Source organism: Neolamprologus multifasciatus, chromosome 7 (genome assembly GCF_963576455.1).
Source record: "Neolamprologus multifasciatus chromosome 7, fNeoMul1.2, whole genome shotgun sequence".
Taxonomy (NCBI): domain Eukaryota; kingdom Metazoa; phylum Chordata; class Actinopteri; order Cichliformes; family Cichlidae; genus Neolamprologus; species Neolamprologus multifasciatus.
In genome coordinates this window covers 65,059,078-65,075,307 of record NC_140445.1, presented here as the reverse complement: position 1 = coordinate 65,075,307, position 16,230 = coordinate 65,059,078, and the positions used below count along the sequence as shown (strand labels likewise).

General features: G+C 43.6%; 2 protein-coding genes across 2 annotated transcripts in view; one reads left to right on the top strand and one right to left on the bottom strand.

Moving 5' to 3' along the window:
* Positions 1–16,230, top strand: part of LOC146515914 (solute carrier family 66 member 2) — a 159,232-nt gene that overhangs the window by 121,986 nt on the left and 21,016 nt on the right. The gene's annotated exons all lie outside the window — the stretch shown is intronic.
* Positions 11,430–15,270, bottom strand: LOC146515915 (uncharacterized). The gene is made up of 2 exons (XM_085167962.1): positions 15,139–15,270; positions 11,430–15,035 (listed from the first exon to the last, which is right to left on the bottom strand). Exon 2 carries the CDS (start codon positions 14,487–14,489, stop codon positions 11,430–11,432), a length of 3,060 nt encoding a protein of 1,019 aa, XP_085024088.1. The 5' UTR covers positions 14,490–15,035; positions 15,139–15,270.

Genomic DNA, 16,230 nt, shown 5'->3' with positions numbered 1-16,230 from the left:
GGAGAGCAGCCGTTGTTTGAAGCAAGAGAGAGCGAGGAGGAAGTTTTGGAGGAGAAGGGTGATGCGATTGAGCTTTTCGATGGGCAGGACAGCCTGGAAACGTTCAGTGTCGAGGGTTATCCAGAGGAACTCCAGGGATGTTAAAGGTCCCGCGTTTTCTCTTCCAACGAAGGGGCGCTGAGTTTGGAGAAGACTGACCTCGGAGTGGATAATCCGTGAGCTGGTGGTGACGTGGGAGGGGGTATGACTGGGAGCCATCAAGGGGGTGAAGCAGGAATGTGGATGGGGTGGAGGCTGGTGGGGTTGAGTGGGCATTCGGGGCGGGAATGGCCGCCGCCACAAAAGGAGCAGCAGTGAATATAGCGGCATTGAGGCAAGGAACAGCTGGAGTCGTAGAAGTCGTGGCAAATGGTGCGGTCTCCGAGGTGCGTGATGGGCCCGCCCCGCCTGTCTGAACCGCGAGGCGAAGGCATGCTGGGGTGGAGATTGCGGGCTCAGAGGTTCTGGTACGGGAGCTGGGGTCAAGCGGGAGAGAACAGAAGGACGGCACGAGGGCTGAATCGTTTTGGGCTGAGACTACGCAGGTGGAAGTGGGACGTGACGGGGCGCCACACAACTTGCAGGAGAGAGAAGACGGGCGGCGAAGACGGCAGTAGATTTCCTGATCGGGACTGCCCCGGAAGGTGTCTTGGTTAAATTGGCGAAGGCGAGCAGCTGCCTGAACTAAATGAGGTACTGACAGAATACGCTGCCGCCAAATCGTAACGCGAGGTCACGATTTATAGGCTGAGGCTAGAGGGGGCGTGAAGGAGGAGTGGTCCCGCTCCTGAAATTCAGACGATATCTCCACCAAATGGCTTCCTTCATGTTTCTCCTTTATTTAATCATTTTGAGACTATTTTTACTCTCAGTTCTCTCAGCCCCCCCTCACTGGTCTTTATCCTGTGTGCATAGAGGTATTCTGTCTTTTACCACCTTCAGTTAACCTGAACAAAACTCGGTAGAACTGAGATCAAACAAATATCAGCGGGGGAAGTTGGTTGGAGAGAAGAAAGAGAAGAACGACTGTAAAATCAAGGCAGAGACCGAGAACAGAGAAGCTTTTAGGGTGGAAAAGTTTGACAACTCCATCGTGTGGGACCTCCAGGTAGCCATCAGTGTGAAAGCATCTGTTCAAACATTTATTTATTTATTTTTGAAATAGCCGGGTGACTCACTGCTTCTCTCCTGCACCTCATGCCGTTGCTGATCAGACCCCTGGATGCTGGCTGCAGCGATCTCATCTCAACCCTGCTTGCCTGTGAGGGATTAAAGTCTTAATCCGCCAGACTGAAGCTCGCTATTAGTACCAGCAGGGCTGTGGTATTCATTGTGTTTTCTCATGCATGTGTGCATGTCTGTGTTAGCACTGCGGCGTTTGTGAGACGGATGGTGGACAGCTGCAGGTGTGTGTGTGTGAGATTTAAAAAATAACAGTGACCTGAGGGGAAAATGAGTTGATACAAGGGGGTAGTGCAGCAGATAAACACGTTAGCTGGTTTAATGTTCGAGGCTTGGGTGTTCCCTGTCTACCACCTGTGCTGAAATTGAGACTGAAAACACTCCATGTGTCCATGTGGGTGCGCGAGTGATTCTCTCTCCGTCTTCATGTGTGCGATAAAGCAAAAGAAAGTGACACACAGCATTAAAAGGTTATGTTGCATTACAGTCACAGTGCGGTGCCTAATCCGTTCAGCTGTGCAGGGATAAAAACAACCAAAACAGAAAACACAGAACTATTAGCCCAGCATGTGTGATCAGTGTCATGTTGCAAACACTAACCAGCCCTCCTGTGCTGTAGGTTAATGAGTAGTGATGGAGGATTAAATAAGCTGAATGTCTCACACACACACAGAGCACCACCTGCCTACCTCGTCAGTTTCCATCTCTTGCCTCACTAATGTGTTGTCTGCTCGGTTAGATGGCATAAAGGACTGGCCAAAGTGTTCGCTTGTTTTAGCAGTTCCCTCAGGCACACACGACCTAATGAGCTGCTTCTCAAGGACAAAGTTTGAGGCTGGAGATGCAAACAAGCCGGATGATATTTTATTCTCCGAACTCTCACCTTGTCTGAATTATACTGCATGAGTTTTGTTGGAACAGTTACACTTTTCAAAGGCAGTTTTAAACTCTCACATCTATTTATGTAGTTGTGACGCAGTCCAAAGTTTGTCCAGCGGTTCAGTGTTACTAAGATTTATTACTGTCCTTCCCACCTGCGAGTTTTTCTCTTTTATGTGTGGCTTTAAATAGTAATTCAAACATCTGGTTCAACCTACAACGACAGTAGTAATACACCTGCACTTTTTTTGCCCCCCCCCCCCCCCACCCCCCTCACCCCCCACCCCACACCTCCCACCCCGTTTGGTCGGATTCGTGCGTGTGCGCATGCGCGTTCAGATGTGCTCGGCGCATGCGCGTTCAGGTGTGAAAACACACCCTCTGGGCGGTATCGACTCCTCCTAGTGGGATGGCTTAGGTTATATAGGTATAAAAGTGATCCTTTCACATTCTAAGACCATCACCGCCACGGCCTAAGGAGCACAGACACATCGCGCTAAGGACCCCAACGACTCACCGACCTAAGGAGCACAGAATACCATCTGTATCAACCATGACACCCAGCCAGGACATCGCCCATGCCACAGCCGCTCTAGGTATGTCTACAGGAGTATGCAGCCGGGGTCCTCAACGTAAAAAGCAACGCTGTGAAAATGCCGTAGATGGGACTGTATTTAAGTTAGAATATCGCGGCGCTGAAGGGTATGTGTATACCATTAAATATACCGAAGGGACAGTTGTGCTTAGTGTAGATTGTGGCGAGGGATTGTTTTGGGGGGAACCCCAAAGCATCTCTACCAAAAACTGGAAGCTCTTCCGGACCGTAGTGTGTGCGGACCTGGACAATGTGGGCTTCCCAGAGGTGCTGTATGTTTCCCAGTGGAACAGTGCATCAGGCCCTGAGCTTTACAGGGTTGAGGCTGATCGTTTCAATCGCAACCCTGAAGACTTTATTTTTCTCAGTGCATGTGATGACAGGGATAGTCTTATTGCTTCCAGAGGGCTTGAAAACTGGAGGTTAAATCCTTACCCTCTAAACCTTGAAGAGCGCACAAGATGGTTTAAGGACTTGTTTTTTATACAGTGGTGCGACTGGAGAGGTTTGTCGCGTCTGTTTAGCCAGATTGACGACGCGATCAAGAGGGACAGACTCAACACTGCGTACGAGAGTATTAGAAAACGCCTTGTTTTTGACGATCTGGCGAGTTGTCCGAAGACTGGTTTGCCTGCTACCCTGTGCAAACCTAAAATCATAAGACCTTCCGACAACTAAACAATAAACTGGTAGGTTTAATGTGAGGGGTGTGTGTGGGGTTGCGTGTGTATCTATGTGACAAATTAAGAGCTTGTGGTTTTCATTTTACAGAGAATGACTCGCCGTCGTGGGACCTGTCAGAGTCACCATCAATAGGGCTGCTAATCCCGACCCCCCAGACTCCACCACCCTCACCATCATGCTCACAGGACCCCCTCATATCAGACCTGTGGGAGGAAACTGTAATCGACATCAAACTCGCAACTCTCCACCTGTTGATGTTGGCGCTGAATGAGTTTCTACAAGAGACATGTTACGGATGCCAAACAGGCCACCCCAGTCAGGTGCAACACAGCTGCTTGCAGGAATTGTCTGAGTATTTCTTCGACACCTACTATGACGATGTGATGATAAGGCTCAAGACTGACCGATTCATCCCAGCCATCCAGCTGTTTGTACGCTCAAACACCACAGATGGGACTGGAACACAAATCCGCAGAGTTGCAGAACACCTCATGTGTGAACTGAGATCAGAGCGAAATATAGTATGCGCCATTAATGACAACATTGTGGACCTGCTAGAAGCAAGTACTTGCGCCCGACGTGTTAAACCAGCCATGCTCCGCATGATTGGAAACTACTGGGGTGGGAGACACCTGGTTTAATGTGTGCTGTTCAAGTATCCATTGTCTGTGATTGTGTCTGTGTGAAAATTAAATAAAAAGACGTGTTAACACCAACTTCTTAGTCATTTGTGGTTTGCACAGTCATGGAAAGCACATTGCATAAAATATATCATGATCCAGCCCATCCTGCGGGGTTGGCCAGTTTAAATAAGCTACGTATAGCGGCAGGGGAGGCATCAGGTGTAACACCTCCAATATCTCAGGTCAAACATTATTTAGAACAAGACGACACTTACACACTCCATAAACCTGTGAGGATCCATTTCCCCAGAAATAGAGTATTGGTGACAGGGATCGACAAACAGTTTCAAGCCGATCTGGTTGACATGTGTGAATATGTGTCAGATAATGATAATGTGAGATATCTGCTAACATGTATAGATGTATTCTCAAAATACGCATGGGTTAGATGCCTAACAAACAAGACAGCGAATGTTGTATCAGCTGCTTTTGAGGATATACTTAGTGAGGGTAGGATCCCTGTGAAACTACAAACAGATGAAGGCAAAGAGTTTTATAATACAACCTTTAAACACCTAATGGAGCGATATAATATCAAGCATTTCTCAACAGCTAGCGAGGTTAAATGCAGTATTGTCGAGAGATTCAATCGTAGCTTCAAGGGTAGAATGTGGAAGTACTTAACATCAGCCAACTCCCGGAGATATGTAGATGTCATACCAGATCTCACACAAGCATATAACAATGCTTATCACAGATCTATCCAAATGGCTCCGGCAGAGGTGAATAAGGATAATGAGAAGTCGGTGTTTAACGCGCTGTACAAAACGAGGCCTCAGAGGGAACTGTGCTTTAAATTTAATATTGGCGACACTGTACGAATATCAAAACTGAGAGGAAAGTTTCGAAAAGGATACGAGCAGACCTACACCGATGAGATTTTCACAGTCAAGGAACGTATAGGGAGACAGCCCCCAGTGTACAGACTAGCGGATCTAGCTGGAGAGGTATTGAAAGGGTCATTTTATGAGCCTGAGATACAACGTGTGGTTGTTGATGAAAACAAAACATTTAAAATTGAAAACATATTGGCTAGAAAAAAAGTGGGTCGGAAAAAGCATGTGCTAGTGAAATGGCTAGGATGGCCCGACAGCTTTAATTCGTGGATTCCAGAGAAAGACATCGTTGAGGCGTAATTAACTCAGATGACGCAGCTCTACACACATTCATTCAACACTGAGCATAGACGGAGAAAGCATGAATAAAAAGAACAACAACAATGCAGGCTTCTATGTAAGCCTCTTCTCGAATGCTTCGGCGCATGTTTACCCGGGTAATAAGATATCTAATTTTAGAACAAAGCTAGCAAAACCTATCGTTTTGGATCAGCCGTATGAGGTTGCTGTTATAGAGATACAGTACCCACGCATATGGATGTCTTTTCCACAATCAGATTCGCAAGTGGAAATTCATGACCCAGTCAAAGATGGAACCATCGCCGTAACCATGATCGAACTGTCTGTGGGTCATTATGCATCTGTGGAACAGATAATAAAAGAATTTAATTTTAAATGTCAGCAGTACCAAACCACTGGAGACCTTAAAATGCAATACAACACAGTTACTAACCATGCCTGTGTTATGGGACCTAGGGGCACTATTCTCACATTTAGAGGGAGACTGGCGGAAATCCTAGGATTCGAAACAGGAGAGCCGTTTGTACTTCATTATAAAAACACATATGCCCCGCACCCCGCAGACATATACGGGGGAAAATATAACATCTTTATTTATGCAGATATCGTTGATTACCAGCTTGTGGGTGACGCCCACGCGAGGCTATTAAGAGCTATAAATATCACGGACGATGACCGCCGCTTGCCTATTCTACAATTTGACAGCCCACACTACACACCTGTGTCAAAGACATTGATCGACGACATAGAAATTGATTTGAAAGACGATCGAAATCAACACATACCCTTTTTATACGGCAAGGTGTTTGTCAAGTTACACTTCCGACCGATAACCCAGCATTTTTGAAAAAAAAGGATGGCCGTCTACAACACTGATGACTCAAAATATGTAAAATACTACTTATCACAGGCTGGTGGAGAGCTCGGAGGGTATGTTGGGACCAGTACGCAATATGGGTCAGGGCTGGGTGGTTTGTTCCGCAGCTTGTTTAGATTTGCTGTACCACTGTTTAAAAAAGGAGTTAGCATAGTCAAACCACACCTAAAAACAGCCGCATCGGGCATAGTGTCTGATGTCATAACCAACATAACCAGACCCTCAACCACTAAGCAGGACGGTAGCGGATTGTATGTGTATACGCCCAGACCATCTAAGACCCCACCCCCAGGGCAACCGTTGTCTAAAAAGCGTAAAACCACAAAACCTAGCAGGAGAGCTAGCAAACGGACACCGCCACGCAGAGTGAAAAGACCCAGAACCAGTCGTTCTAAAACTGCAGCGTTTGACATATTCTAAATGGCACTGTTACACAGTCATTCTGGAGAATGTGTAAAAACAGAGCTGGACCTGTTTACTGTTCCCTACACACAGACTAGCATTGAGAAAAGTACATTTATCGAAATCCCACCTGTATCTGCAATCACTGATGGAGGGCCGATCGAGTTTTACATCTCATCGTCCGGTGAAGATTACTTGGATCTAAATGACTCATATATCTACACACGTGTGAGAATCACAAACGCTGATGGCTCAAACCTGGCTAGGGACGCTAATGTAGGATTTATTAATTATCCTGGATGCAGCATATTTAGTCAAGTTGATGTTAATTTGGGAGACCGGCTCATTAGTCAATCATCCAACACATATCCATACAGAGGTGTGATAGAATGTCTTATCAATTATAATAAGGACACTTTAGACACACAGTTCAGCACCGGGTTATTCTGTAAGGATACATCATCACACATGAATGACACATCTATAGAAGGAGAGAACCAGGGCCTGGTGACCAGAGGTGGCTACACAGCAAATAGCAGTATTGTTGAATTGATTGCACCAGTACATGCAGACCTGTTTTTTCAAGAAAAACTGTTACTTAATGGAATCGACCTGTCACTGAAATTTGTGCGCTCTAAAGACGAATTTGCTCTCATGACAGCGGATGCCAATGCATACAGAGTTAAAATTGTCTCAGCCAGTCTCTTTGTCAAGAAAGTTAGTGTATCACCGACCGTCAGACTTGCACACAGCAAGGCATTGCACCATGCAAACGCAAAATACACGGTAGACAGAGTGTCTTTAAAGACCTTCTCCATACCTGCAGGGGCTAGAATATCAACAAATGACAATTTATTTATGGGTAGGATACCTAAATTTGTGATCATTGCATTTATAGACAATGAAGCATACACTGGCTCCTACCAGCGTAATCCATTTCATTTTGAAAACTGCGATATAGAATTTATGTCTTTATATGCTGATAGTCAGGCTTATCCTGCTAAACCATTCCAGCCCAATTTCCAGAGAAAACACTATACCAGAGAATTTTACCAGCTGATACAAACCACAGGAAGACATTTAAAGGATAGATCTTTAGCTATTACGCGTGCGGACTTTGGTAACGGCTACACTTTATTCTGTTTCAATCTGGAAGCTGACGAAGGACATTCAGGGAATGTGTCGTTAATTAAAACTGGGAACGTGAGATTGGAAACCCGTTTCAGAAATCCACTACCCCGTACAGTGAACCTCTTGTGTTATTCGGTATTTGATTCAGTCATTGAAATATCTAACATGAGACAGGTGCTCTTGGACTACTATTGAGACAAAAACGGTCATGAACACTATAGAACTATCAGCCGTGATCGGCAGCATTATCAATAAAAACACACATTTCCTAGGCGTGTTAGCCTATGATCAGCTAACCACTGAACGGCTTCAAAGACTCCCTGCTATGAGTATTGTAAACACCCACCCTTCTACGATGCCCGGGGAACATTGGCTTGCTGTTTATATTTCGAGAGACAGACGCGGTTATTTTTTTGATAGTTTTGGTCACTCGTTAGACAGTTTTCCCCCAGCAATAAAGATGTTTCTTCTAAAAAACTGTTCCACTGTTTTATATTCAGGAAAACAAGTGCAGAACGACTTCTCCATCACATGCGGTCAACATTGTGTATTTTTTTTATATCATGTGCAAAATGGTGTATCTTATGAGCGTGTGCTTAACATGTATGGGTCTGATTTAATTTGTAATGATGCTATGGTGTGTCGATTTGTCAACAACATACAACCTGTTGCTGTATGCAGTGATTACGTGTGTGTGCAATGCGGATACTGACATGTACTAATGAGAATAATAAAAACAACATGAGAGCATGATAATCGAGTCAATGGTATTTATTATCAAATCTCGTATATAAATATATAGATTTACAACATACATTGTTTAAACATAAATAAAAGAAATCAAACATTAAGCCGTAATAAAAAAGAAAATCATATATTTAACAATAATAAAGACATAATATATTTAACAGTAATAAAATAAAACAAAACAAAACAATTTAGCAGCAATAAGTGAAAAAAAAACATTACAGTAGAAAAAAACACCAAACAGCAAATATTTTTAGCAGAAAAACAATTTCAGGTGCAATAAGAAAAAACCTGAATTCAAAAATCCAACCACTCTACAGGACCCCCCTTTAATTTGTTTTTTTTATTCTTTATTTTTTTTAGTGTACTATGTCGCAGCGGTCCACCAGGGGTGATCTTTTTTGGTGTGTGTTTTAAAAAACCAGGGTCTTCAGACAGTGTGTGATCGGTTTTATACATGGCGACGGTCTTACGTATGCCTGTGTTAGATATGGCTGATAACGGTACGTTTAAATCTGAGACAGCTTTTAAAAACTCTGTCCAGCCGATAGGTCTCAAACCCTCAGAGGGTGCGTGTGTGGTTGTGACGCCTTTAATTAGATCATAAATGTGTGAACCAGGGATGGTGTGTTTATCAACAACAATTTCGCCTTTGTCGTTGTAAGAGATCAAGTGTGGCGAACGGCTCACCGCTGATAGAATAAGTTCTGCATTCCTCCTACACCTTTTAGGTATGTATGTTAAAACATTCTCCGCAACAAGATCCCTCACCCCTGCATCACCATGAACAGGCGATGTGTCCGTCGACTGGGGTTGCACATCCCTGTTAAATTGTTCAGGTAATGATAAAGACAATACATTCTTTTCACGGGCACCTTGTCTCACAAGGGTAAGGTATCTTTGGAGAATATCGCTGTATTTTTTAGCCTTCTCATACACATCTATGTCAGAATCTTGTAACACTTGTAACATCTCCTTGTCCAACTCGTTCTGAGACTGTTGTCTGATGCTGTCTGTTTGCTGCTGCTGCTGCTGCTGCTGTTGCTTTATTAAGTCCAACTGGTGTTGGGGTACCAAAAACATCTTTTGCACATGTTCCATTTTCACCTGTTTGCTATCAGACTGGTTATGAAAGGGATTGCAGCCCCTAATAGCGGCAGTAAAAACCCTCCAGATTGGTTGATTGTCTTTCTCTTTTTCAAAGTTTTTATTTTTTTGTCTGCAATCAGTCTGATTATTGATTTTTTCTTTTTCAGCTGTTTGTACTGCTGATTGGTCAGTGGTATGTTACCATGCAATACATTAAAGGCTATCTCACACAGCGCATTGATAAAATCTAAGTTTGAATTACTAATAATAACTCTGCGTAGAGTAGGAGGAGCCCTGTATATCATCTCCAACAGAGACAGATTCCTCCGCATGCGTGATGACATCCTTTCACCTCTTTGCTGATTTTTGTTTTGGAATGTAAACAACCGGACGCTCTGATAGTAAATTTGTTCTGAGTCTTAAATAGTCCGGGGTCTTAGCTTTATAGTCTATTAAAAGATACCCGTATGTTGTGGATGTGGCATCATTAAACGCTTCTATAAAATATTTAGTATTACCCGGAAACATTTGCCTACCTAAAAGCATAACCTGATATTTATCTCTCGGATTTTTAAACAATATTAGATAGTTAGTGTTCAAGGAAATGGTTCTACTGGATTTTCCTTGAATAAACAAATTCTGAACTAGATATATACAACTCAAATTCCTATGATGCACATACTTTGTGAACACATTTTGAACTTCTAAATTGTTAGCTGCATCGTTCATTACATCGTCTATAATTAACAAATTGTTCTTTTCTGCAGGAAGAAGGGTGTCATCAGCAAGAGATTCGGGTATACCGTTAACAAAGTTTATGTCTCTTATCTTAAGAAGCTGGTCATATAATGGCTGCCAGCATGAGTATATATATACAATATTGTCAATGCTGCATGATATAATCCGGGAAGAATTTTCAATTATGCTTTTAACAAAAAAAGTCTTGCCGCAGTTACTGGGACCGCTGACCACCATACTGAACGGGTGCTGCAACCGGGCGTCAAACCCCTGTTCTAATTTAAAATCCATAAGGTACGGTTGTATAGTCTGGGAGCACACGGCGCTTATTGTAAACAACTTTAACTTTTTTCACAATGGTTTTGTTCTTCAAATGAAGCTTCTTTTTATCGCGTCTGATGCTATCAGACACGGCAACTAGGTGTGCGTCTGATGTCTGATTGGTTACAAACTTGTGGACTAAACCTTTCAAGGATTCATGGGTGACAACTTTTGAGTTTAGTGCGTTCAGTGTCACGCCTTTACATTTGACCTGGGTCTTGCCCAACGATGTGTGATACGCGTAGCATTTTGGCCCACCGGAAACAAATTCCGCTATGTAATCCTCCACACCACCCTCTCCACAGTCTAATTCGCTTGTGAGATCCCCCAGAAACGGACCTAGAGGAGGCATCCACTCGCCAGGGCGTGCCGTGAAAATGACACTGTCCGTGTCACAATACAGCACGCGCTGCTGCAAGTTGTCTAGCAAATCATACAGCATGAGTCTGGCGTGTGCAGTGGTCATGGCCCCGACAAAAACATTAACGTCCTTCACACGGGAAGCTCTACCATCAGCATGCCGCCACTGCACCATTGCGACGTCGTCAGAGATGAAACAAAACTGACGCACGTCGTACTGGTCGCTAAACATTAGCTGGCTAAATCTGGAAGGGTCTGTAATGAGCTCAGATGATGCCATATTTGACCTCATGCTGAAACGACCCCATAACGAGTTTAGCAACAGCTTGTTACAGTTACGAACAGCTTTATTTACACAAATCTTGGATGGGTCTAGCATTATTCCCTCCTTCTCATAATACTCGTCTATGTACTTCTTCTGTTCGTCAGGTGTCTTGACGTGTTCAGGATACCCCGAGGCCTCCTGTTTGAGTTTTAGGAAGGCTTTCACATAGTCTTTAAACAATGTGTCGGTCTTATTGGGGAAATGCCACACCTCATCAATAGCAAGAACCCTGTATCCCTTCTCAACAGCTGTCACTGTCCCTGTGCCCACATGCAGTATGCTGGTTTTGGTCTTCAGCACACATGCTGCAGAGTGGAAACATCAGTTTTCCGTGGCACCTGTAGGGAAGGACGGGGTGAAAAAGACCCTTAGGGGGGAGCACTGTGCATTTAACAAAGCCGAAATAATTTTCTAGCTTGTCAAAGTTGGTGTAAATGACTTGAGGGTGTCCTACAGGATAGTCTTTTTTAGACTGTACTGTGGGATAGAGACTGGTGAAGTCGTAGTAAAATATTTTTTCATCACAACCAGTCTTGTGGTACAGCTTTATAGCATTTGTGCGACCTCCAAAAAGAGCGTCTCGGGGATTCATGCGTTCTGGCTTTCTGTATGTGTGCATGAAAGCCACAACTGCAGGGTCTGTCTGCTTCAAGCCAGCCCATTCACATTCCCACATCACTATTACGTTCACACTGTGTTGTGATCTCAGTGCATCAACTTTGTCACAAAACATGCGATGCAGCAGTCCATAGGATGCTTTGCTGACAGGATTAACTTCGCTCTCGGGGTAACATTTAACACAGCCGTGGTGAAAACATCCTGCAAATTCATAAGCTGTATTACTTGTGGGGTCAAAACCGTCCACAAAATACGGTCCAACCCTCTGTTCGCCTCCTCTGAGAGCATGTTTTACCACTTTGTTGGTGGTGTGGGACACGTATTGAAGCCATTCGATAGAGACGTTAGAAAACGTCTTATTCTGCTCAACGTATGCCCCGTCATACGTGAGAGCGAGCGTGTCTCTAGGCAGAAACAGCGTTTTATACACACCCATACTAAATGCAGCCAAGGTGGTATACATGAATGGATCAACTTGTGTACAACCCAGTAACGTGTCACGATAAATGCTGCATGCTTTACGCAGGACATCAACATCGTTAACACAGTAACGCCTGAGTTCAGCCTGAAAATCAAAGGGATTCTGTGAGGCAACCTGGTACCATTCCATGAATCGCACCTTATCGCTTTCAGACATGTACTCATAGCCGTAGAAGGAGGGGTCTGGGTACGGGCCCACATAATGCTCATTATCCCTCGTATTAAACCTGTGTGGGAAATGGCCCTTCTGCAGGTCTTGAAAACCTAAAGCAGAGGGTATTTTGGCAAGGCCCATGGGCAAAAAGCTGAACGAATCAATCCATCGCTGGTCATAGTCCCTGTCATACATCAAAATCACACGGCTGCCGCTCATTATGACACTAGGTGTTATGCACTGTCTGACAAAGTACTCGAGGAGTATGTAGTTGTCAAAGCCAGATGCATTATGTGCTATGAAAGTGTACCCACGAAACCTTGGGCGTCTGTAATGTTGCACAAACGCCTCCACACACTTTAATGTGTTAAATGTGAACTTATTGCCCTTCAGATCAGACGCACACACAAAGTTAGCCTCGTGTTTACCGTTGTGGTACCTAGTCTCGAAATCATATAAAATGTATTTATCGGTAGGCTTCTGTTTTTCAACAGGCTGTATGAAACACTGATGGTCGGAGTCTCCGGTTAATTTAGGCTCGCGGCAGTGCTCGCATCTAGGCTGGGTACATCTGTGTGGCGATTTCTTGGATTCTTTATATGTGGTGCCACAGTGCATGCAATGTTTCATATTATCACAGGGGATCATGTTGTGTTTTAATTCTGGTAATTTGTGTTGCTGGTAACAGTGTTGTGATTTGCAGATGCGGTTACAGTCGCTGCATTTCACTGTGGGACCCCTGTGGTGTTGACAGAGTGTATAACATGTGTTACATCTATGTTTACAGGAATGATGTAATGGTGAATTATATGTACTGTAACAGAAATTACACACATAGGATGCACCAAGAAAAGCGGTTGGGTTTAAAATCATGTGGTAATGTTGATTATGGAGATACATCATCAACGTGTTTGTGTTTGGCTCTTCATGTGTGAAAAAACATTCCAGGCGTTTACGCCCTTCTGTGTGGTAATAGATTACAATCTTAATGTTGAAGTGCTTCTCAAATTTACTGACATCGGTGAATGATACTTGCTGTGTGTCGCATAGACCTACTTCAGCATGCATCCGTTTAGCTGTAGCGAGTTTTTCTAGCTCAGAGGCTGATGAGTTTAATGAATGTGCTATACATAGGGAGAAGCACAAATTGTTGTGTGTGTTGTTTGGTGTGTATAAATGTCTGCCTTTCTTTGAGAGAATCTCATCATAAGGGATTTGTGCCAGTCTTAAGCGAGCCCCACCACTACTGTTCTGAGCTACCGTGACAATAAACTCTAATTCATCATCACCGATAGATTCATCATTACTCTGCATAACTTGTGCAATTCGATCGAGAAACAGCTCCGGATCATACCGATCATCAGCGTTTAAAACAGCCTGAACATCTGAAGCCAGCGAGGGGCCACGCAGGACTACGTTTAGAACGCTGCCCTGTTGAGATCCAGCCACAGCTCGGTCTACCACATTGGCTAAGCACTCGCGCACTCGCGCAGGTACTTGTTCTGGATGATCAAGACTTATACCCCTAAAATCAAGGCGCTCACGCAATTCGCGAGCATTAAAATTAGGTATCTCTCTAATGTGTGGCTGGGAGCGCCTGCCAGATCCAGATTGCACAACGGGCTCAATCACGATAGTATCACTTTGTGAGAAATTTACAATGACTGAGGGGGTGTGTGGTGTTGCAGCGGTGCCCGGACACGCATGTGCGTCTGTAGTACTAGTAGAAGCGGTAACAGACTCAATAACAGCAGCAGCAGCAGCAATACGGTTAGCATCAGTAACAACAGTGGTCCGAGCATCACCTGATGTACTACCACTATTATTAACAACAACAATAGACCCATCAGCAATAGCAGGCGTAGGAACAGTCTGACGAGGATGTGTATCAGATGAGGCTGATGCAGGCACACTATTAAGTCTAGCTATAATATTGTCTAATTTGTTATCTGTTTCTTCAGCCCACTGCATAAAAGCCTCTAAGTCAAAACATCTAACAGGACTGGAGGTTCCGTTATTATGTTTAAATAATTTATTTGGAGGGTCCATGGTCTGGATTTTAAAAGTCAGGGACTTGAAATTTTGCTGCAGATGATGTCTAATGTACTACACACTTTTTTTATGAATTTGATAAACTGTTGGTTTTGTATCTGTGCTTCTTGGTGGTATTGATTGAGTCTAGCTTCAATCAAACATAATTTATCAACTAATGAAGCTATATGACTCTGTTCAACAGGTTGAGCGTCTGAAACCTTCATGTAAGCATCATACGCCGCTGATATTTGAGAGTCTGTTATACCGTCGTCTTCAAAATCTACGTGTGAATCAATGCTATTTCTGACACATTCTGGTGGGGTGGGTATATGAACAAGATCGAAATCTGATATACTGTATTCAAAAACATCAGAGAAATCACGAGGCAAGCACTCACTCGGGGGTGTTGCAGGACCGCTGATGAAGATCGCTTCTGATTCTCCACTGTTGCACAAAGCTCCAGGTTTTTGTTGTTCTGGGAGGTCGATACTGCTTAAACATTCCAAAAACGTCTGGAGTACGGTGTCCTGATCATTATGTGGAGGGGTACTGTGCTGCAGTCTGTGAAGATAGATATGTGTTAAAACATTTATACAAGCACCCATTTCAAACAGAATAAGCGTGTCTCCCTCTCTATCTCTTTTTATCTAATTTATATATATACCTTGTAGTGTGCGTTATTCCTGACGGCCCTGGTTCTCCGCACATAAGGTTCTCTGGCGTGGCTCTGTATGTGTAAAACGGTCGGTTTTAGAACATTTGGAATTGTTTAAACCCATTTGCTGTTTTTTAAATACACAATTATACACCCCGTTGTATACATACCTTTTGTAAGGATGGGCTCTGTGGTCGCGGTGTCTGAATGTTTTCCTGCTCAGTTTGTTAACCCTGGAACAAATCAAAGAAAAACTCTGTTATTATATAATTTAAAACAATCGCAAGCTTAAAACATACATACGATTAAAAATCGCGTAATTCTGTACACACCTTGTGCCTGTTAGAGATGTTGTTCCATCTTTAAAATCCACCGTTTCTAAAGAAAAGGGTGCTGTGCCGTTCTCCCGAACTCCTGAAAATTAAGCTTTTGTTTTAGGAAAAAGATAGTTTGAATATCCTATAATATGTTAACATAACACTTTTAAAAATACAATAATAGGTTTTGTTTTACTTACCGCTTAAGATGTCCATGTTATAAAGAACGATGATAGTTTTGATGGTCTCAAAGAAAGTGATGTTGTCGCGACGAATGCTGAGTTCACCCTGAGCTTCGCATAGGTCTCGGTTAAATACCTTCTCCAGGAACAATGCCAGTACACAACTGCTTCACACCTTAAGTTCACACTCCCATGCTACTTCCCAGAGTTCTCGAAGAGACAAAAGACACCTAGTCTGGAGGTCCTGTTTCCCACCATCAACCTTACTACACCCCACCCTCCCCCTACCATTTGTCTAGACAGGTTTGCCTTAGTTCAACATTGCGAAATCCCGATTTTTAAATAAAATGATCGCATCAACCCTGTAAAGAAAACTAGTTAAATTAAATAAAACGCTTGTGAACATGCCGACATTACCCATTCGGAAGAAATTCCCACTTGTGCCGTTTTCAAAATAAATTGCATGTATCGCAGCAAGCTGAGATATTGTCAGGTTTATAAAATTAGTCTAGCCTCAGTACACAACTGCTTCACACCTTAAGGTTCACACTCCCCAAGCTACTTCCCAGAGTTCTCGAAGAGACAAAAGACACCTAGTCTGG